At 37.3% G+C, this 22,476-nt stretch overlaps 1 protein-coding gene across 2 annotated transcripts in view; it reads left to right on the forward strand.

Moving 5' to 3' along the window:
• Positions 1-21,069, forward strand: part of b3gnt2b (UDP-GlcNAc:betaGal beta-1,3-N-acetylglucosaminyltransferase 2b) — a 40,322-nt gene extending 19,253 nt beyond the window's left edge. For both annotated transcript variants that reach the window (XM_041789111.1, XM_041789110.1), the window contains exons 2-3: positions 7,249-7,406; positions 15,207-21,069. In XM_041789111.1, coding sequence (XP_041645045.1) covers positions 15,232-16,425 — 1,194 coding nt within the window. In that variant the 5' untranslated portion in view covers positions 7,249-7,406; positions 15,207-15,231 and the 3' untranslated portion in view covers positions 16,426-21,069. The remainder of the gene's footprint in view (positions 1-7,248; positions 7,407-15,206) is intronic.
• The last annotated feature ends 1,407 nt before the right edge of the window (positions 21,070-22,476 follow it).

The following is a 22,476-nucleotide window of genomic DNA, read 5'->3' on the forward strand; positions in this document are numbered from 1 at the left end:
TGCTTTGGTAGACATTAATAAGAGCTGTAATTTAGGCTGTTTTGTTTTTGTTTTTCAATTACATTCACTTACTAAGCATTTATTTTGGTTACATGTTGGTTTTAGAGATGTAACAAACATATTATATATTGTGCCACAGGTTTTTGTTCTGTGCTATAAGAATGTCAACCTCTGTATCACCAGCTCTATGGGTAAAAAAAGTTAACGTACAGCCCTGCCATTTCTGATTCCTGATTTTGTTTTTGCATTTTTATCACACTTAAATGTTTGGGATCATTAAATCCATTTTAATATCTCACAAAGACGACCCAAGTAAATACAGAATGCAGTTTCTAAATGATGATTTTATTTATTAAAGGGAAAAAAACCCAAACCTATCTGGCCCTATGTGAAAAAAGTAATTGCCCCCTGAACCTAATAATTGGTTGTGCCACCTTTGGCAGTATTAACTGAAATCAGGCTTTTACTCTTTGCGACATTGCTGTGGAGGAATTTTGGCCCACTGTTCGTCACAGAATCATTTTAATTCAGCCATGTTGGAGGGTTTTCTAGCACGAACTGCCCGATTAAGGTCACACCACAGCATCTCAGTTGGATTTAAGTCTGGACTTTGATTTAACCACTCCAAAACCTTGATTTAGGTTTTTTTTTAGCCTTTCAGAGGTGGACTTGTTGGTATCGTCCAGGTCCTGAAGCAGCAAAGCAGCCCCAGACCATCACACTGCCACCACCATGTTTGACTGTTGGCATGATGTTCTTTTTTATCAAATGCTGTATTTTAACACTAGATGTAACACCTTCCAAAAAGTTAAACTTTTTGTCTCATCAGTCCACTGAATATTTCTCCAAAAGTCTTGGGGATCATGAGCGTGTTTCCTGGCAAATGTGAGACAAGCCTTTGTGTCCTTTTTTGTCAGCAGTGATTTTCACCTTGGAGCTCTCCCATGGATGCCATTTTTGCCCAGTGTCTTTCTTATGGTTGAATCATGAACTCTGACCTTAACTGAGGCCAGTGAGGCCTGCAGTTCTTTGGCTGTCGTTCTGGGTTCTTTTGTGACCTCCTGGATGAGTTGGCATTGCATTCTTGGAGTAATTTTGGTTGGCCAACCACTCCTGGGAAGGTTCACCACTGTTACAGTTTTCTCCACTTGTGTATAATGGCTCTGACTGTGGTTCACTGGAGTCCCAAACCCTTGATAATGGCTTTGTAACTTTTTCCAGACTGATAGATTTCAATCAATTTGTTTCTCATTTTTGAGATCTTGCAACCTACTTCTCTTTGTCCGACAGGTACTTTTTAAGTTATTTCTTGATTCAACAAATCTGGCGGTAATCAGGCCTGGGTGTGGCCAGTGAAATTGAACTAAGCTTTCCAAGAACTATGGTTAATCACAGTTAACTCATGATTTAACAAAGGGGACAATCACTTTTTCATAGAGGGGCACATAGGTTTGGATTTTTTTCCCCTTAATAAATAAAATCAGCGTTTAGAAACTGCATTTTGTTTTTACTTGGTTTGTTTTTGTGAGATATTAAAATTGGTTTGATGATCCAAGACATTTAGCTAAGTGTGATAAATATGCCAAAAAATCAGGAACCAGAAATAGGGCAAATACTTTTTAGTATTTTTAGTAATACAGCTGTAAACTCAACTAGATGGCCAGTAAGAACAGTGATAGCTGTTTGAACATCAAGCTGCATCAACTTCCTGTTCTAGCTGAGCAGATTGACATGCTGCAGCATGTCTGCAAGAGAAGCTCAACCATTAAAAAAACTCAAAGCATGAGGAGTGAAAATTTTATGGGCAGTCTGAATGACTGTAAATTAATCAAATCCCCAAAAACAAATATTAGAAGCCTCTGGTGTCTGTGTTTAATTAAGAAGCACATGTTAATCTCTGTCTCTTCCAGTAAATGCACCCATTGCTCATATTTTTTCACTAGTTTCCGTGTGAGGTTGTCTGCATTGTGTTTTTTATATGGACTGTTTCCATGTCTTTGATGATACAGCTATGCAAAACCTGCCCTCTTTCTGTATTTGTTCTACCTTTTTGTGATTGTGTATAGCATTCATTCAGGACACAGAAGTTGCCACAGTCAGGTTGGTTTCCTGCTCTAATCTGATTTCTGTGTATTATGTAAAGGATAAACCTGTTTTTTTTTTTTTTTTTTGCAAGATAGAGATGTCTTGTATCACCAGCCTGAAGCTGCAACAGAAAACAGATTTGTAGACCACAGTTTACTCTCACTTTTAAGACTGTTTTTGAAAATGTATTAACGAGGACTGTTAAAAATAAATTAACTATGGTAGTCAGTTAGAGAATTCATAATTTTGTATTTTGTATGTATAACTGGCATGTTTATTTTCTGTATTTATTACTCTGAAATGTGGTGTGGGGTTGTTATATTTTAGTGATAAAACCAGGCTAAAAAGATGAGCATGACTTTTTAAATATTAAATTTAGGGCTAAACAATTCCTCGAATTATTGTATCCATACACGCCCATGCAGTAAGCTTGGGCGTCGTGCAGTGTGTTGCATGGTGTGCAGTGTTTGATGATTCGTGGCGTGAAAATCGCTAGGGCTGAGAGGTTGATGCAGTGATGTTGACAGGCAGCGTCCTGCTTTTTTACGCAGCCACTGCCCGTGGCTTCATAGCAGATATGGCACTATGCCTTTTATTTTCATTATTCAAGCAACAAAAATTACACAGATGACAATAAAGATACATAATTATCACAAAGACAACACAAACAAGAACAGAAACAAAAAAAACAGAAGCAAACAAAACAATTACACAAAAATAAATGAATAAATTTACAACATAGAAGTACAGCAGATCAACATGGATAACAAACAAGCCCAACCTCCTACTTTCATGTCCTTTAACTTTAATCTCTATAATCCAGCAAATTAAATATACTCATGTCTGAGCAACTCATATGATGTTCATTATTTCAGGCATTGCTATTTATTCAACCTACTGAAAAATAGATAAATAAATACTTCATAGTCAGCACAGACAATTCATACACAAACAACAGGGAGTACCAGAATACTGTACTCGTAAGACACAGACTAATTATTTGTTAAATATAACTTATAACTTTATGAACTCAACACTTGTATTAGCAGTGTATTTTTCAAAAGATTTCAGCATCCTAAATAATTTGATAAGACTTACATTGATAATGAATTGACACCATTTAAATACAAACATGCTATTGCCACAGACAGTGACTGAGAGGGAGACTAAATAGGTTAAAGTTCGTCATCATACAGTCAGGATTCAACAGGTCACAGAAGTAGCTTTATCCCTTAAGATGTGTTCTCCATGTCAGTGGATGGTCTTAAAAGGTCAGATTTTTATGGTGGATTTAAAAAATTGTGCAAAAATTAAAAGTCAGCATCCTTTGTAATATAGACCATATTCCTGTAATCTAAAGGTTCACCTTCAAACATCATCAGATCGCTGTGTGAGTCATGGAGCTTTATTCTTGCTAGAATGAGAAATAATACACGCATGCATACAGTAGAGGATGTTAAAATGATTAAGTGTCCCTTTACTTTAATGACAAATTGGAAAATAAAAATAAACTACCATAGAAGCAAGTGTTGGCACCAAAAATTTCCAAATATGGCAATAATCTAATGTAATTATTTAACTTCCTTTCCTTGTAACTTTAAGAAATGTAAATTGCCAAATACCAATTTTTAATATAGAAGTAGTTCATTTAAGGGAGCCAGCTTCTTTCTCATTAGCTTCTTTCTCATTTGTCTAGTACTGCTTCTCTTGAAAAAAACAAAAGTGATTGATTTTTTTTTTTAATGCAATATTTTTAACAGAGTACTCGATTAATTGCCGAAAGAATCAATAGAGTACTCGATTACAAAAAGAATCAATTGCTGCAGCCCTAATTTGATTTGGATCAAATGCCTGTATACCCATCAACGGCTCTTGGTAAGAGGAATAAAATGGGACTACAGCAAGATCTTTATGTTTCCATAAGCCTTTGTAATCAGCAGCTAAAAATCCTCCACCCGCTCCAGGTATCACTGACTAATCAGATCTGTCTCTGACTTCTTTACCATAATTGGTTGAGGGGCAGGGCTTACTCCCTCGCCCTGATTTGTCAAGTACTTTGTAACACCATGTGTGTGCAAGAGAGGCAGTAAACAAGGACAATGGCTGCCACTGAGTGACAGTGATAACTCACGGAAAAGAGACAAGATTCCAGTTCTTTCTTTGGCCGAAAACAACTACCAGCCTACCAGTAACAACACGACTAAAACACAGAACACGCTTGGCGGGAAGAGGACTGTGCATGAAATTAAACAAGGGTAAACATCAGCACAGAATACGACCAGTGGATGAAGCTTCGGGATCTGTAAATTTTCAAATCAGATGCGGAACTGACTACGTCTCTTCTCTACAGGTAACTGTTTATTTCTTTCTTTTGCTTTGTTGACTCGCGGTGAGGAATATGACTGTTCATATAAATGTGACCTGCTGTATGATGTGGCTTTGCTGAGGCCTGCTAGCCCACGGTGTAGCGTAGCCTTGTTGACTGGTGAAATATGAGGCCTGCTGTGGGCTTATTATTCCAGGTTAGGAGGATTTATTGCCAGGGGAAATCCAGAAAAGGATTCCTTAGAAAAGGTAATATTCCTCTGCTCATATCCTGTACTTACCTCTGTAGCTTACTTAGTAGTGATATGTTTTAAAATAAATATGTCAAGAAAAATATTACACTCATTAGAAAGAGGAGTTTGTTTCAGTTCTTTACCTTTTTCCTCATTTTAAAGTACCATTATGTTGTGATATAGTATAACTGACAGTGAATTTACTGCATCCGTTTAGATTTTATCGGGTGAGGGACAGAGTGTATATTTGAATTTACCTAAATGATTCCATTGTTGTCTTCATAGCATTGTTCACTGGAGGTTATATGCCCTTTCATTCTATTAAGTTTTGTAGAAAATACGTATAGGTTCTACTTTCTGGCACTTTCATCATCACATGTTGTTACCAGCACTAATCTGCATGAATTAATACTCCCAGGAAGCATCAGAAATCATTTTTGTTGCTCTCAATAAAGAGGGCAGCTTCATCTGTTACATACGAGTCAGAGTGCTTTATACAACAGCAAGGCCATTGATATACAGTGTATTTTGATTTCTTTTTCATTTTTGTTTAAACAGGACAGGTGGTGGTCTCTAGAAGGAGCAATGGTGGGATGCATTTCCAGCTGTGAAACTGTATGATACTATGGATGAAGACTAAACTCCTGAACATGTACACTCACCTCTAGACCATGTCCCAGTCTACTGCACTGAAGAGCTCATAGGACAACAAGCTTCAATTGTTTATCACAGCTGTCTGAAACAGCTAGAGGAGTGCCTGATCTTATGCACAAAAATTTTATTTATCATACTTAATAAAGTACTGTTGGACCAAGTTTTCTCTCATCTTTCATGCAGCATTGCACTTGGTGATTTATTATACAAAGTGACAGTGATTTATGACATAAGAGAGAATGACAAGTATGTTTAACTGATTTATTTGAAGAGTGATTTGGAACAAATAAACTGAAAATATATTTATGATTGAATTTTACTCCAAAGTAAAAATGTTTTAACTGACATCGATAAGTAGTTTAAAAGTTTAAGAAATTTATATAATGTGAACGGTACAGTAGTAAAAGTATAACAAATGTTGAAATTATACATGGTAAAACTCAGTACTTCATCTAAAGTATATTCAAGTATGAAGCTAAATATAAAACAAAATTCCAAAAGAAATCTCATTTCTAAGTGTAATATACAGTAGAAAATACATAAATCAAACATAATAAACTGGATTCTAATGAGTAAAAAAAGCATGTATATGCAGAGTAATAAGAGTGTTTCAAACAAAAGTATGATGGTGGCTGTGAACCACTGGATGGTGATGCAGCTGACATACGTAGATATCTCTCCTGGTATCTCTGCAGCTGTTCCAGGGTGATGGTTCTAATTCTGGCCTGGTAAGGTAAAACAAACTGCCTCATTACAAATTTTGACAAGAAAGGCTAAAATGAATTATTTTTTAATTTTGAAAGTATGCATACAGAATACATACTCGTCTGCCATAATTTAGCTTGTAGAGGCTTCATCTCTAAGAGGTCTTTATCTGTCCGTTTATCAGGACTGTAGACTGCTGCCCCTTCATGTCCCTGTCCAGTCACAGCCAAGCCTTTGCCAAGGCTCAGTGGCCTAGGGTCTTTTCTCCCCCAGTTCCACAGTCTAGGTCACACCTGCCTGGCTCTTGTAGGGCCTGCTCTGCCTTGCTTCACCTGTCCAGCTGTGGATGGACCTGGCTATTAGCCACCACTAGTTTCAAGTCTTTCTTCTTGCACTTACTGAAAACAAAAGTTGGTTTCAATTATTCGGAGCTCACTTGTATTTGTCAACCTATACTGTGTTTTTTGTAGCTTCAGTAGTGATAACTAGCCATCTAACTGCTAGCATCGTCAAAGTATAACCGATGCACACTTGTTTGGCTGATATAAGCTACCAGAGCTTCTAAATATTACTCTGTACCCTTAAATATATTACAGGTCAGAATCACTTGGATCCAACCTAATAATGTTGCCATTCATGCTGTACTATATCCATCATAATGACCATTGTTCTTTCTATATCTGTTCCATTTTCTCAGTCATTGTTATGTCTTGTTTTCCAAAGTTTAATCTGCTGTTCATGTTCACAAAATATTGTTTTGTCCTTTGAATAAAAGATGGGTAAAAAATTCCTATCATGATTATGGAAAGCAAAAGTGACATTTGTAGTTTGTTACATCTGGCCAGTAATCTGAAAGTTAAGATACTTTCATGTCAAATGAAAATTGTCTGTTTGACATTCCTATAACAAAATAGTGGCAGGGAAAGTTATACATCTATTGAGTGTACAGTTCATTCTCTGCACGTCAGATCCAAACTCTCATCATAAAAGGTCTTGTAGATCAGTGACTATAGGATGTGAAAACAATGGACAATTTGCCTGAGGAAATTATGTATTTTTTTCCCTCATGTTGATAATTCACTTCACCCCTTGTCAATTCTGCTGGACACATATCTAGGCTTTAACTTTAAACCTTTAATAACGTACTGTTTAAAAGCATCTCATGTGGCTGATATTTGTTTTGTTGCTTTGTTCTACTCAAGCTCCTCACAGCTGTTGACTCACGAGTTGTTTCGTGTGTTTTCAGCTTCAACCCACACTCCCCTCCCTCTCATCGTGTTCCCTTCCTGATCCCTTTTCCCTGTTGGCTGCTGTTCCCCAGAGGGCGGTGCTAAGTATGGGGTAAGAGAGCTGAGAGGAGACACCAAAACGACTCTAGCTGAGAGGGCCTTCTATCCTGCACAGGTAAGATCGTACAGTGAGTACTAACAGTATTAGAAACATTGTAGCAGATGTGATGAACAGTAACAGAGTTGAATTAAAACATTCATATATATAAAAGTTACATAATGGTTATTGTAAATACATTTTATTTGCAAAGCTTGTTAAAAAATAAATGTCCCTAAACATGAAGCGTCAACTTATCAGCAACAGTTTATATTTAACAAATATCAGGTGCAGTGCATGTAGTTAGAGTGGAAATATTTTCAAGCAAATCAACCCATGCTCTAACTTTCTCTGATCCATTGTGTGCTGTTGTCTCACACCCCTCCCCCACACAGGTGAGACACCACACCCCAATGAACCTATTATCAAATGGAAAGCACACTGGTCAAACACAGCTTGGCATTGTCCAGCAGATTAGTGCCAGATGTACACAGACCTGTTTTCTGTGCAGATCGAATAAATTGAAAAACTACAGAGGTCCATCTGGCTCATTGTTTAGCCAAGATCTAACTGGTATTGTCAGTAAATTGTTTAAAAAGAAAGAAATGGCTTCAAACACTGGTCAAAGTCAAAAAAAATCACTGACATTCTCCTTTTGATGTGCATTTGTGAACTATATTGCCAAGCATTTCATATCATAACACTGTTAAATACATATTTCACAGGAGGTTAACTATTGAGGTTGCAGCTTTGTTCTCTGCAAAACCAGTGAATATTTATACCATTGTCACAGGAAATACCAGACCGTATAAGACTGCAAATAAAACTGCTGATGGCTCCACTCACTAATGTAAACACCAGATCCAATAACAGCAGCAACATAAACTAATGGTTACTCTTGTAAAGGCACCACTCTGATGTATCATAAATTATCATTATCATACATTACTGCATATGACTCAAACAATTAAGAGTCTACATGCCATAAAAAGTCATTTACCAGGACAAATATGTTCCCCTTTGCAGACACACCACTCTCTCCTTCCTGTGTCTGGTCTTTTACGAGCACCACTAAAGCTTGCACAACCTCCCTTCAGGCTACTTTCTTTGACCTGTGTGTCTTTTCTTGGGGTAGTATGTGTATACTAATATGGTGAACATCTTGATGCAGCATTTTAGTTTTTGTCAAATTAATGCCAAGAATACCAAAACTGTAAACCACAGCAGCAGCACAATGGAAAGATAGGGTTAGCATTTGAATATAGGAGGGATAAACACTCAGACTAATGCATGTAGGTGTGTTTAACCTCACATCACTTTGGTTAATTAGACAGCCGGAAGCTGTTGTCTTGTCAACATGTTGTTTAGCTTTCTGCTTTGTAACTCCCACCCACTTGTTTCCCAGAAGTCTTTGTCCAGGGACACAGATGATGGGAAGAGTAATTATCCATGAGAAAAAGAGAGATAAAAGAGGGGGTAAAAAGACAAAAGGCTATGTCTGTGCCTGTTTTTGTTGGTATAACAGTAGTAGTACACCTTCAGGATTATGTAGCATCATCCTGTGGGGATGTGACTCTATTTTTCTCTGTTTTTATGTAAATATCTGCATAATTGAAGAGAAACAATGGCAGAGAACAAGAGTGAAGTTGATGGGAAAAGATGGGGTAAATAAGGGGTGTAGGAAAGACAGCAAAAAGGGGCACAGCAGAGCACAGTTGTTGCTAGGAGGCCAGGAGAGCAACATGATACAGAGGTAGGAAGGATGCAAGCAGTGGTGCAGAGGAAATTAAACCCACAGGAGCTCATGCCAGTTATCGATTTAAAGTTATTAGGTGCTTGCCTTTAAAATGTTGTACCCACCGAGTTATGCCTTCTTATATTAACTGAATGACCCCTCTTAATGTAATTTTTCATAACAAATGGGTCAAGTTTTTTGCTTACTGCAGCTCTCATGAGAGCAAGCCTGTTTGCTTAAATATTTACATTTTCATTTTTAATTCATCAGGAAGGTTTGAACCTTTTTATTTTCAAAACAAGAGTTGCAGAATATCACATCAAGTTTTAGGACTCTGTGATGGGCATTTTTACTACTTTTGGGTGAATTACAGACTCCTTGATAATAATCTGCACTTCAACCAATCATTAAAATTGTCTAAGATAGATCACTGGATAAGACCAAACCATCTCAGACAATGGATTCTTTGCTGTGATGTTTGTATTTGTGAAGCCACTAAAGAAAGAATAATGGCATGCTAATGGGTTTTTGTTGTTCTATTTATTTGTTCAAAAAGTGCACCCACTTATTTATCTAGACTAGAAAGTGAATGGAATGGTCAGGGGGTAAATGCTCTGCATCCAAGCAATCCAAATTTGTCCCAGATGTGAAGACTTTGCACTGCCAGAGCTTCCTTCTGGCTATTTGGCCTCATTTCAGGGCAAAAGTTTTTTATCTTGTATTTAGAATTTTGTTTTGTTGGCTTCCAAGTGCTTTCGATACAGGATGAATGTTCAACCACAGAATACAAATCATCAAGGTCAAAAGGGAAGTCCTGGTAGCCTTAATGTTGAGGGCATCAAACAACATGGCATCAACAGTTTGGCTAAGAATTTCTTGATGCATTCTTCCTCTCCACTTGTTTCCTACAGTCTCACTACTGTAAGCTATCTCAGTTAAATGTAGGTGATAGCTGTTAAGTGGAGTTAAAGATACTAAAAATAAAAGCCCACATGCTGTAGCAACAGAAATACATTTGAAATGTCTACCTCACTGATCTGAACAAAACAGGCATAAGAGAGCAGAATAAGAGAATGGAAGCCAAATATGGAGGTTTTCAGTAATCTGAGACATGAAAGTGAAACAACAAACATTAAAGATAAAGAAGTTTGAGACTGCCACAGCAGAAACCAATGGCTGTTCTATACCTCCTAAAGGACTGTGTTGTCTTTCATGTTGTCTTCTTTTATTTGCAAAGCAGGTTCTCTTGTAAGATGACAAAACGTTATCAGATGACTTTCCTCTCCTATTGATGGTTATTAACTGTTACCATATTAGGTTTATATCAAATCCAAATCCACTGGCAAACAAAGACACAGAGTGACAGATATAGAGGGTATGCACATGATATCACAGGCAGCGTGAGTCATTGCAGTTCTAGCTGCTGAGTAGCAGCAAGTGCATACTGGTGTCAGAAATCAGTAGGGAGAAGGTGGCTAGTGTTATTTCAACTGAAAAGGGCCATCTTTTAATGATTTCATCTGATAATGTTCACCGTGGTCAGTTTAGATTCTCAGCTGATGAAATGTTGGAAATGGTAAGTTAGGTTAATAAAGCCACAAGACAAAGCCATGCTATTAGAGTAGCTACTACAAGCATTCAGTTAGTCATGAATACAAGCTGAACCACACTTTATTCTCCTTCCTCTTGATTTTACCTTAAAGGAAAATTAAGACATTACAAGCAGATCAACTGCAGTACGGTAAAATAAAAACTTAAAATGTGAAAAGGTTTCTAAAGACAAAAAGTTATGCTCTTATAGCTGTACAATGATCCTGCAATGTTTGATTAGTACGGCTGGTTTTATAGGGAAAATCAAAGAAAGAAGTATAGTCCATTGATATTTTTAACCAATTAAAAAAAGACTAGCTGTTGTAAATTAACTTGATTTCTATTTGGTAAAACACTGGCGTAGTTTCCATGCATGTTTCATACATTGAAAGTATAAAAAAATGTCAGTATAAAAGTAATGTAGATAAAGTTTAAAGGTTGATAAAATACATCATGCTTAAGTAAAGGAAGTGAATGGATTTTCTGTGCTAAAGCAGAGATAAAAAAAATGTATCTTTACCTTCAGAGTATGAAAACTTTTATGTTAATTCAGCTTCACATCCATCATTGATGAGCCAGGCTGATTTGAGCCTTTTGAAACTGGGTCCATATCATGTCAGGAAACTCAATTCATGGCCTCATGCCAATGTCCAGGATTCACTGTCTTCATAAAACAGTATGGATGGATCTCTGCTGAGTCCAAATATCAATATATGTAATGTATTACACAGGTTTTATCCATCCTCAAATGAGCAGACAGCTGTTTTTCAGAATGTTTTTCCACTCAACTGGGTGAGCAGTCATGTTGCAGGCTGAAAGTGACATCAGTGCATACCTTCTATAGCTTCTATATATGCATGCTGGCTAGCACAATGACTATAATGACCTCAGGTAAACCCTTTTTATGGTAATAAAGACTCTAATTTGTTATTGCATTTAACTTTGATTAGCTACCAGTTGATGCATGTGTGCAGGTCAGTGATTGGTGATAACTGCCTGTCCTGTTGGTGCAAATATGCACAGACACACTCACAGGCACTCTGGATAACCTGCATGGTATCTGCTGGTTGATTCGTAGAGCTCACAAAATTATTTTCTAACTTAATGTGAACCAATGAGTGAAAGGGATCTCAGATCTTTAGGTTTTAGTTGAACTGCATGTTAGCAATAGGTTAAAGGTAAGGATTTATGATTGATGATAAAGTGAGTAACAGGTATGAGCCTCTTTGGCAAATGCCGTCCTTTTAAACCATATATGCCAGGGACACAAGCTCTATATATCTGGTTTGAGAACAAAAGAACAGATGGATGAAGACTGACTATGGATAGGGGCTTTAGTAGGTAATTTCAAGTACAATAGTGATGCATGGTATCTTAGCTGAGGGTCAAGTTGCCAGGACTATCATTTTAATCACTAGTTTGTAAATCCTTATCAATTGCATACACCTTTTTAACTGAACATGACTTGCTACCTTCCTGTTTAGATAAGAAACAGAAATAGAGCTATCTAGAGATCACTGAAGTTAAAGTACAATTGAATGTCTCTGCAGCTACAACTTTCAATCTTTTCTTATAGCATTCAACACATAATAAATCCCCCCAGCAGCTTTAAACGAAATACTTGCTCATCTTCATGTGACTTTGTGACACAACACTTTTGTGCTTGAAAAATCTTCTTTCTTCTCTCCCTGTTCCCCTTATCAAAGGAAGATGAGGCAAAAACTACACACTCACCCACCATTGTGCTACTTATAACTGGTCATAAAAACAGGGATGATGATCTTGTTTTCCCTGAAGTGGAAAGCACATGATCATTTCCCATAAAGAAATCAATTGCTTTTTCCATCCAGACTTTACTATCAGAACTGACCAAGCTCTTAAAGGCTAAGATGCATGAAAGATCTATTAGTCATGTTTGCAACAGTTAATCCATCACTGTGGCTGCTACAATGAGATTTTTACAACATGACTGTATAGAATGCTGGAATCAGGTGTGCTTTTTTTTCTGATAGTTGATGACTAATTGGCTTTTCAAAAGTTGCCTACCTCAGCTTTAAATAATGCCTTACTATATGAACATTAAGGCTTTGTATAGAGTATTTTTATATAGCACACTCAAGGCTGCTTCATGGTACAAGTGTTTGCTACTTGAAAGAAAGAACTTGGCATCAACCCAGCACCAACTAATATTGAAATAGAAAGCAAATAAACTTCAGAAAGGCAAAGTTACTTGTTCACGTTATTCTCACTTTGTGCTGGGTTGTTTTCTCACAGTTTCCACATAAATTTATAGTCCTCCCATGATCTTGTAATCTCTTGTCTACAGCTTCTCTTGGCTGCACTGCTTTACCTCAGTTTTGGGGTCGCAGTACATGTTCAGTTCATTGGGAAGAAGATGACTCAAAGTCCTGGATTCATGATTAAAACCAACTGTAGTGGAAATTACAATTTGTCACATATAGTGCCGCCTGTGATAGTCGATAAAGCCTGTGGTGCATTATAAATATGAAACAAAAAAAATTATGCAAAATGTAAAAGCAAGCAGGTCCAAACTCGGCAGCGGCTATCTAAAAATAGCTTGCACCGACAACTGAAGGTAACGGCCCTATTACTAAGACTATAGGGATTATGGCAATGGACGAATTTGGCAAAATGTTGAAGTATCCTTTTAACATAATTGTTTACACGAGAGCTGCATGATTTCTCGTTATTTGACATTATGTTATTATTATAATGTTATTATAACATTATATTTTGAAGTTTCTTTGTTTTGTTTTTTTTAGCAAAAGTTGCAAGCTATTTTCTGCTTTTGTGTATTTTCTACAATTTAAGGGAAATTATTTTCTATATTAAAGCTTACATTAGACCTTTCTCATAAGGTTAAAGTTGTTTTCTTTTAACACAACAGTATTAATACAGTTTTTTTGGTAGCAAGACATACAAGTTGTTTATTTTCTACTTTTCAAGGAAAATTCACTTTTTTCACAAAACAATTTCATTTCAGTTAATGTGTTTTTAAATTTCAATTGTTTGAAAAAATAACCTGCCCATGTTCGTTTCAGTATTTTGTTTTAGAACTTTAAATATTTACAGCACAAACCAAGTTTGGACAATCATCCCTTAATTTTAACTCAGGTAAAATGTTCAATGAATTGGGATTTAGATGGTTGCCATGATGGGCCAGCTCTATGTTCTAGAGCACAGGTGTCAAACTCAAGGTCTGGGGGCCAAATTTAGCCCGTGGTACAGTTGTATCCAGCCCGCAAGATCATACGATCTTTCTATTATAACTGGCCCACCAGTATGGGGTCTGCAGATTTCCTCCAGTAAACGTGTAAATTTTACCTTGATGATTTAAAGTATCCTTGTTAAATTATAAAAATAAGAAAAAGTAAAGAGTTAAAGAAATCAGATCAAAACTCAGGAAGGTGGGAAAAGAAATGAATGCAGTCATTTCAAATTTTCAATTTTGCATCTCACAATTCTGACTTAAACTTATGATTTTGACTTTTTTCATGTTTTGACCTTCAAGATTCACAATTCAAAATTCTAAGTAATATTTTTACCTTTTAAACTTGTGATTTTGACTTTCTATCTCATTTATTTGCCTTTTAAAAACATTTTTTTTTTGCCTTTAAATTTGATATTTTGACCTTTTGAGCTAATAAGTTTGACTTTCTATCTCAGGCGTTAAGCCTTTAAACTTATCATTTTTACTTTTTTTCATCTCAGAATGATTTATTATCAGTGTTATTTATATTTTTTTAATATTTTACTAATGGTGAAAATGAGGTTGACAGTTTATATTTAAATGTTGACCTTGTTAGGCTCTTAGGTAAGACCTAAATTCAGAATCCGCGATTGACTTTCACAATCCTGACCCAAATAGTCCGGCCCTCAGGACTTCTCATTGGAGCAAATCTGGGCCCGGACGCAATATGAGTTGTTTTAGAGCAATGCTTTATAGTGTAGCATGTGACACTGTCACATAGTTGTTAGTAAATTTCTGGTGTATTGGTTACTTTAGCAAAATCATGATTCATGTACTTTGGTAATGGACCCCCAACTAGTCTATGTAAACATAGGGTGGGAAACTGTGCCGGAATCTGAGCAGAGCACTTTATTACTCACCTGTAGCTGGTTTCATCTACCTCTGCATGTCAGTGCATAGTCTTTCAAATGTATCAGTATTGGCAAGGTTTTCAACTCTCTGCTTTCGCGTTGAGAGGCTTTTTGAAAAAAGCAGCCTTCTGCAGAGGAGAGAAGCTGGCTGGTCTCAGAGGTCTGGCCCCTTCTTTTTCCTCTTTGTTGGTTATTTAATAGCTTTTAGCAGACACTTAGGAACATTACTTCTGCCTTGATTGGCAGCTGAATGTGATTGCCTTTTTTACATTCCTGTGTATTTTTCATGTGACAGTGTGCATGACAGTTTGGGATGAATACAGTGTTACACCCCTTTTTTCTTACTTGGAATACAATAATGCACCTCTGTACTGTGCGTAGGCAGTAGTCCCCCTCTCTAAACTCTTATGTTCTTCTGTGTATGTCCTCAGGTTGTGACGGGTGCAGGACAGTGTCATGGCGCTGCTGAGGAGGAGGCTGAAGCTTGTGGTGACAGTGATGATGGTCAACCTCTTTATCTTCATAATCATCTCCAGACACAGCAGCCAAGACAAAAATGGGCGTCAGAAGATCAACATCCCAACCAAACCATTCTGGTCGAAACTGGCTCCCAGCTCAGCGTACTGGAACCGCCAGCAGCAGATTCTGGACCTTCAGCATAACCCTGTCCTGATGGCAAACTGTAGTTTTGGAGATCTACCTGATTGGCTCAATGACACCAGTGTGAGCTCTGACTTGTGCAAGCCTAACTTTAGGGTTACCACTCAGGTCAAAGACTACAACTCCCTGCCAGACCGCTTCAAAGACTTCCTGCTTTACATGCAATGCCGCTCTTACCAGCTCACTGTGGACCAGCCTGATATCTGTAAGGAGCCACCATTCCTGCTCCTGGCGGTCAAATCCCTGGCACCGCATTTTGACCGTCGTCAGGCAATTCGTCAGTCCTGGGGACGGGCAGGTGTTATGGCCAATCGGACAGTGGTTACCATCTTCCTCCTAGGTAATGCCACTGCGGGAGACCACCACCCAGATCTCTCTGGGATGCTTCAATACGAGCATGCCCGCCATAAAGACATTATCCAGTGGAATTACAGAGATTCTTTCTTCAACTTGACAGTTAAAGAGGTCCTCTTCCTGGAGTGGATCCAGACTCGTTGCTCTGGTGCTCGCTTCATCTTCAAAGGTGACGACGACGTCTTTGTTAATACCTACCGCATCCTGGATTTCCTCAAGGGCCTCTCTGGGCCCAAGGCCAGGGACCTGTTTGTTGGCGATGTGATCACCAACGCAGGGCCACACAGAGACAAAAAGGTCAAATATTTCATCCCAGAGAGCATGTACGTGGGGACGTACCCTCCATACGCGGGGGGAGGTGGATACCTTTACTCCGGTGATATCGCCGCTCGTCTGCACAATGTGTCACAACACGTAGCGCTCTACCCAATAGATGACGTCTACACAGGGATGTGTCTCAGGAAGCTTGGGCTGGCCCCCGAGAAGCACAAAGGCTTTAGGACCTTCAACATAGAGGAGAAGTACAGGTCAAATCCCTGCGCCTACAAGAGTTTAATGCTGGTTCACCCAAGGACCCCACAGGAGATGATCCAGATCTGGGCCTGGCTCAATAGTCCTGATCTGAACTGCCAGTGATGACTCTTCAGGAGGCACTTTGGAATCTCTGCCCTATAAAAGACTCTTTGAGGTTGTTCAGTGGGGTCAGTGTAAAAAAAAAAAAAAAAGAACCACACACACATTTTGAACAGGGTCAGGACTTAGAAGTTGGCAGCTTTAAGTGAAAATATTCTTGTCATGGTCACTTGAAGCCTCAGCGTGGAGCAACTGATCCGTTAAAAAACGAGGGGGAATGTGTTGATAATACCATTTTTAAAAATGGCTACCATAGTATTTTGACTTGACATCAGGCTTCCATTGACAAGCTAACCCTGCTTTTCTGTTAATAGTGGCCGTGTCTGTCTTTGCGTGCACATATTTATATCAGAACTATTTATATGGCGTTTAAATGCTTAAACACTGTGTGTCAGCTCTGTGATGGAGCATCTCAATGCTGTATTATAGAAATAAGGAGACTAAGAATGCAGATGTGTCCACCTGGGACTCTTTGTTGTTTGTAGAGGGATATCTGTGTCAGATTATTGACACTGAATAAAACACAAATGTTTTCAGAACACTTGAGTGTCTAAATATGTCAAAAATAAGTGAAAGAGTGAAGCTCTTTAACTTGATGTCTCTGTAACAATCAGCTGTTCCTGAATGCAGCAGGTAGTTGCTACTTGCTTTAACAGAGCATCCTGGTGAACACATCCTGTTAATTGTTGCTGGTTGCTTAGTTTGTGCTGCTATTCTTATCCACACTCCCTAAAGTTTTCTGAAAAACTTGTGACTCACTCCAACTCAAACCACTCTCTCCTCTTAAAAAAATAGTCTAATACCTTTTTTTTTCAAACCATTTATTTGGAAAGAATATCTTACTTTACTTTCATCATTCAATCTCTCTAAAGCCTGCAAGTGTCTTGTATCATGGAACGACAGTACTTCAGGTCCATAAAGAGTTTAGAGTTGGGCTGTCAAGTGGAGTGAGCACGCACTTTGCTTTAAGGAAACAGAGGAATTTTAGTTTAGCTCTGCAGGTCTGAACCTGGTGTTGACATGAATAGAAAAATCCAAATGCTGTTTGATATCGCTTCAGGATCACATGTTACACAATAAGAAAAACTGCTCCGAGTAACTGCTGTTTGTTGTTTTGAAGCTGCCTCTGTCTGAAATCCCAGGCTTTAACTCACCTTTTTAGAGCCTGCTGCTGTGTGGAAGTGATGAATACTGCTCTTTGTTGCTTTACTGTGTTCTCTGTGAAAAAGAGTTAAAAATGCTTTGACACGCAGGTGGAACATGGCAGAACATCGCGTCCAGGAAGCTTTCATTACTTGACAAATGAGCTCTGCAGTGTTGCCTCACCATTTTTAAAGGTCTCATTTCAAAATGTTACAGATCCATTTTAGGAGGAAATTATTATTGTCCAAACTTTGTTTGTGATGATTATTCATCACTCTGGATCTGTTTGATATGAATTTTCATCTTTCCAGGACTTGTTTAAAATGACAGATTAGTCATCTTGGAAGGATTTTAAAGTCACTGCTCAGCTCACTACTGTATGGCTTTAAAGCACAAATGCTGTTCTTGTTCACGAGAGGAGTGCTGCACATATTTACTTTGAATCGATGTTACGTAATGCTCCTTTTTCAGTTGTATCTGAGACACCGTCAGGCTGCAGGGGTCTCAGATGATTCTGTGTGATATAACTCTCCTCAGAGAATTGAATGACTACAGAAATGGATGTTCTCTGTTTCTCTTGATAAGAAAAGGTCAGAAAAGTGTATTATATGAATGTACATGTAAATGTCAAGTTAAGGATTAGCTTTCTTTTTTACTCACTTAGCTTTACTTCAGTATTTTTCATCAGATTCAGGTTCACAAGATTAACACTGAAACAGTAATTTAAATGTTGGTTGTTTTGGGATATTTAGATCCTGAAGCTGGTAGATAGACTTTTGATCTGAGAGCAGAAGGCTGATGTTTCTAGAGCTCCCCCTGCTGGCCAGGATGGCGGGCTTTCGCTTTACACACTGGCTGTCCCATGACAAAAAACTGCTCTCCTGGACTCTATTTATCTTATTTTAACAAATAATTATTTGTCTTTCACTCTTCACATATTGCAAATCATCATGTAGCTCTCAATTTACTCTCTGTCACTGTATTGTGATATGTCTGCACCCCTTTTATCACCTACATATGCCTTTTATGTTACATGTGTAAAAACTATAGACAATCACAGTGATGTTTTTAAACTAATTTTGTAAGTGTGTTCTTGAATGACTGAATTAGAGTCTCAGTGTAAGATGAATAGAATACTAAGTATAGGAGCCAAGCAGAGGTTAGGCATCACCTGTTCACCTCTTGTTCTGTAGGTCACGTATCAACATCTTCACTGTGGTTTCTTATCGCTCACACACCAATTCTAGGTTACATTCTGTCATTGCTGCACAGTTTGGGGCTACTTGAAATGTTTACATGCTTTAAGATTATATCATCCCTCATTTTTATTGTTGTTTTGTTCGTCTGGTGACAGAATTTTGCCTTTCTTTTTGAATTTCTGTCCTTATGCCTTGTATGTTGGAATGTAATTCCTCACTGCGCTTTAATTTGTATCTGTGCTTCTCTTGCCCCTTTAAAGTACCTGATTTTTCAATTTTTTCTTTTTTTGAATGCACAACTCTGCTGTATGTTTCCACCGTCAGTGTTTCTCTGGTCTTAGTAGCAGGTTGAGTCATTTTAGGAGCTTCTACACACGCTGGTGTTGTTTTAAGGCCAAGAGGATGTAGAATGTCATAATACCATACATAAATAAATGAAATGTCCATGAAGCTGCAAGAATGACGGGGATAATGTAGGGGTCAGCATGATGGGAAAAGTCCATGAAAAGCTGAGTATTATTATATCTTCATCGTGTCTTCTTTTTTGAGGAAAAAAAATTCAGATCAGGATGAATCTCTCTGTTTTGTTACCCTAAGAGAATGTTTTCAGTCATCTCAGGGTCAGTCATCACCTTTACAGCCCCGTTTAACATGCCTTTCAGAAACCTGTCATTAATGTGTTAGACGCCTGCACTAGTCAGAGATGATCACCAAATCTGTGCCTCATGTTTGTAAGTTCAGCGTGATTGCTTTTTTAATACACGACTTGATTATTTCAATAAAGTTGTATTTTGCTGTATATCTGTTCTATGCATTATTTTGTAAGAAAAACAAATAAATTATGTGAAATCAGTGAAGTAAATGTGTTCATCTGTTTTCATCACAAGAAGTTCAACATGTAAGAAAGTATTAAATGACCCACTCTACTAACTGTATGATTCTTATCACACTACTGAATTTTAATGATACTTTAGTCCTTTTTCCATTTTTATGAACATGTGAATAAATATGGTTCTTTTTAGGGCTGTCACTAAGAATACTTAAATTGGGATTAATTAATAGCTGCATGAATTTTGAATTGTGAGTAATCCCATGCTTTACTGTCTCTTTTAGTACTCAGTTGTTAAACCACTACAGCATCTTGCAGCAATAATGATGAAAAAGAAGTCCCCTACTGCCTCTTAATGTCTCATTTCACTTTAAGAAAACTCCTAGGGGTCAGTGGACAAATCAAAAGTTATGCAATACGTATGAGCAAATATTTACCTTTTGCTGGTCCTTCTTCCCTTTTATAATCAATGACTTTTTCTGTGATTGACATAATATTTAATCTACTGTACCCTGAGTTCCCTCTTTTCTTTGAAAATAAAAGTCTGTATCCATAAAGGAAGTTATAGTTTAAGTCACTACAAGTCCAAAATAAACCAAAGTCTTGAAAGCATAACAGTGCCATTTCAAACTGAACTTGACTAACTATAGAAACTGAGATTAATTAACTGTAGAAATTCTGAAATTAATTGTGATTTAAAAAATTTTAAACCTTAGAGACAGACCCATTGAATGGGCCCTCCCAAAGATCCAGAAGGTCTCTCTTTGAAGCCGTTTTTTAAGACAGTCACCACCTTTAACTGACTGCTCCACTAGCTCTAAACCTTCTACCTTCAGAAGAGGGTTTAGAACTTTTAAAAAACTGCTTCAAGGAGAGACCCTCTGGATCTTTAGGTTTATTGCCATGGCTTATTCAGGCCTCAATGAGGAGATTGATTTCAAACCTTTTCTATAAAAGATGTTTTCAAAAATTAGGAATAATTTAGATCAATGTTGTTCAATAAACATATTTTTTATAGAACATCTATCTCATTAGTAAATAGATCAGCCTTTATTTGAATTCAAAACTAATATTTTGATTGATTAATTGATTTATTTATAATTTTACACACTCATCCCTTCTTTGAGTATCTTACCCCCCTTTTTTGTGAATCTGTCTTAAGTTAATTGACGTTTTTACTGTAGCCTGTTACATTTACAGCCTGTTATATTTGTACCTTCTATTTATACCAGATACAATGACGTGTCAGTCTAATGTGTTTTTATTTGGTGGACACATATGCCATTCATTTTTGTTATAGGAATATTATCTGAGTGGAATCCCACAGGGCCATAATATATTATATTAAATTGTACTTTAATTCATATCGCCACTTGTGCTGAACTGTTGAAAAACAAAAAATGTTATTGTGATTCTTTCAACTGATGGGTCTAAATTCCTCCAGCACATCCTTGTGGGTGCTGTTTTCTCTGTGGTAGTAATTTACTGAACAGCCTATGTCAGAGGTGGACTCACTAATTGTATGTATGTATGTATGCCTTTTGTGTTTTGTGTTCAGCTCAGAGTCACTTTGCTTCAGAGCTCTTCAGCTCCTGGCACACTATCTGCCTCCTACTGCGTCAGGAAGGGCCAAAGGATGGAGCAGATACAGTGTAAAATCAGCCCTCTTACATGTTGGACCTTAGACCAGTAAGAAAAATGTTTTTGTCTATGAATGTCTCACACTTTTGAATTAGTGAATCCCATCTCAGCTATTAACAAATGTTGAAAAGGGTTTTGCTTTGACATACTTAAGAATTTTTCAATATCAAAATGTCTGCGCTGGTATGGAAAATCACCTTTGGTTAGAAAATTGATCATTATAGTGGACTGCAGGGTAGGGAGATGTATGCACCAGTATTCAGTTTCACACAGGTTGAGAATAAATTTTACTTTGGTGGCTTAATGTGACCCTTACAGTGTTTGACAGTTGGGTTTTTCAATAAAAACATGACTTAAGAAATGAATATCTCATTTACATGTTAAAATTTTTCATTTTCAGAATATTAAAAGAACTCTTTACCTACTTTTTGATAGAATAAAGTGATAATAAACCATTGGGATTATATATTTGAATATTTTCATAATTTTGAGTGAAGTTTGACTTTGAATCAAAGATATTGCTTATTGTCATGACTATAGACAACAAATTTTGAACATTGATTACAATTATGATAAAGCCATCCCTATTTGATGGGTTTTTTTTTCTAGACTGGAACCAGCATCCCCAGCTTCTGAGGCAGCAGTCCATCAGCCCAGTCTTTTGCATATAGGACACCCCAGCACAACAACTCAGTATGCCACTGCAGTAAAAAAACGGCAAAGTCACCATTCCACTTCAAGATGACAGTTTGATATGCGCCATGGACACGCTGTTCTAAGCTGTTTTGGAACAAGTCAGTTTCAGTAATGTCTCAGAGGATGCAGCAAGTGAATGGTGCAGTTTAATGACAGCATGACCTGATGCATCAGTTATTTGTAGGCTAGTGCACTGTTGTTGAATTCCATTAATTGAACTTCTGTGAATTTTCCCACTGAACTGTTTTTGTTGTTGTTGTTGTTGTTTGTTTGTTTGTTTGTTTGTTTGTTTGTTTTTAGTTTGATTTTGATTAGTGCCTCAAATGTCAGTATACAACTGGAGAATGATTTGACTTTTCTAATGCATTTACTTTATTTTGTGTCTGGTAAAGTTTTTACAGTCACCATTTTTGTAAGACAGACCTAAACTCCAGTACACAATGCAATATTATGGTCTAAAAAGCTTATTTTCCATCCATACATTAGACTCACCAAGACTGTATCTTGTTATACATTATATATATTGTTTGAAAATAAAGAAAATAA

The sequence above is a fragment of the Cheilinus undulatus genome, linkage group 6 (genome assembly GCF_018320785.1).
Source record: "Cheilinus undulatus linkage group 6, ASM1832078v1, whole genome shotgun sequence".
Lineage (NCBI taxonomy): Eukaryota > Metazoa > Chordata > Actinopteri > Labriformes > Labridae > Cheilinus > Cheilinus undulatus.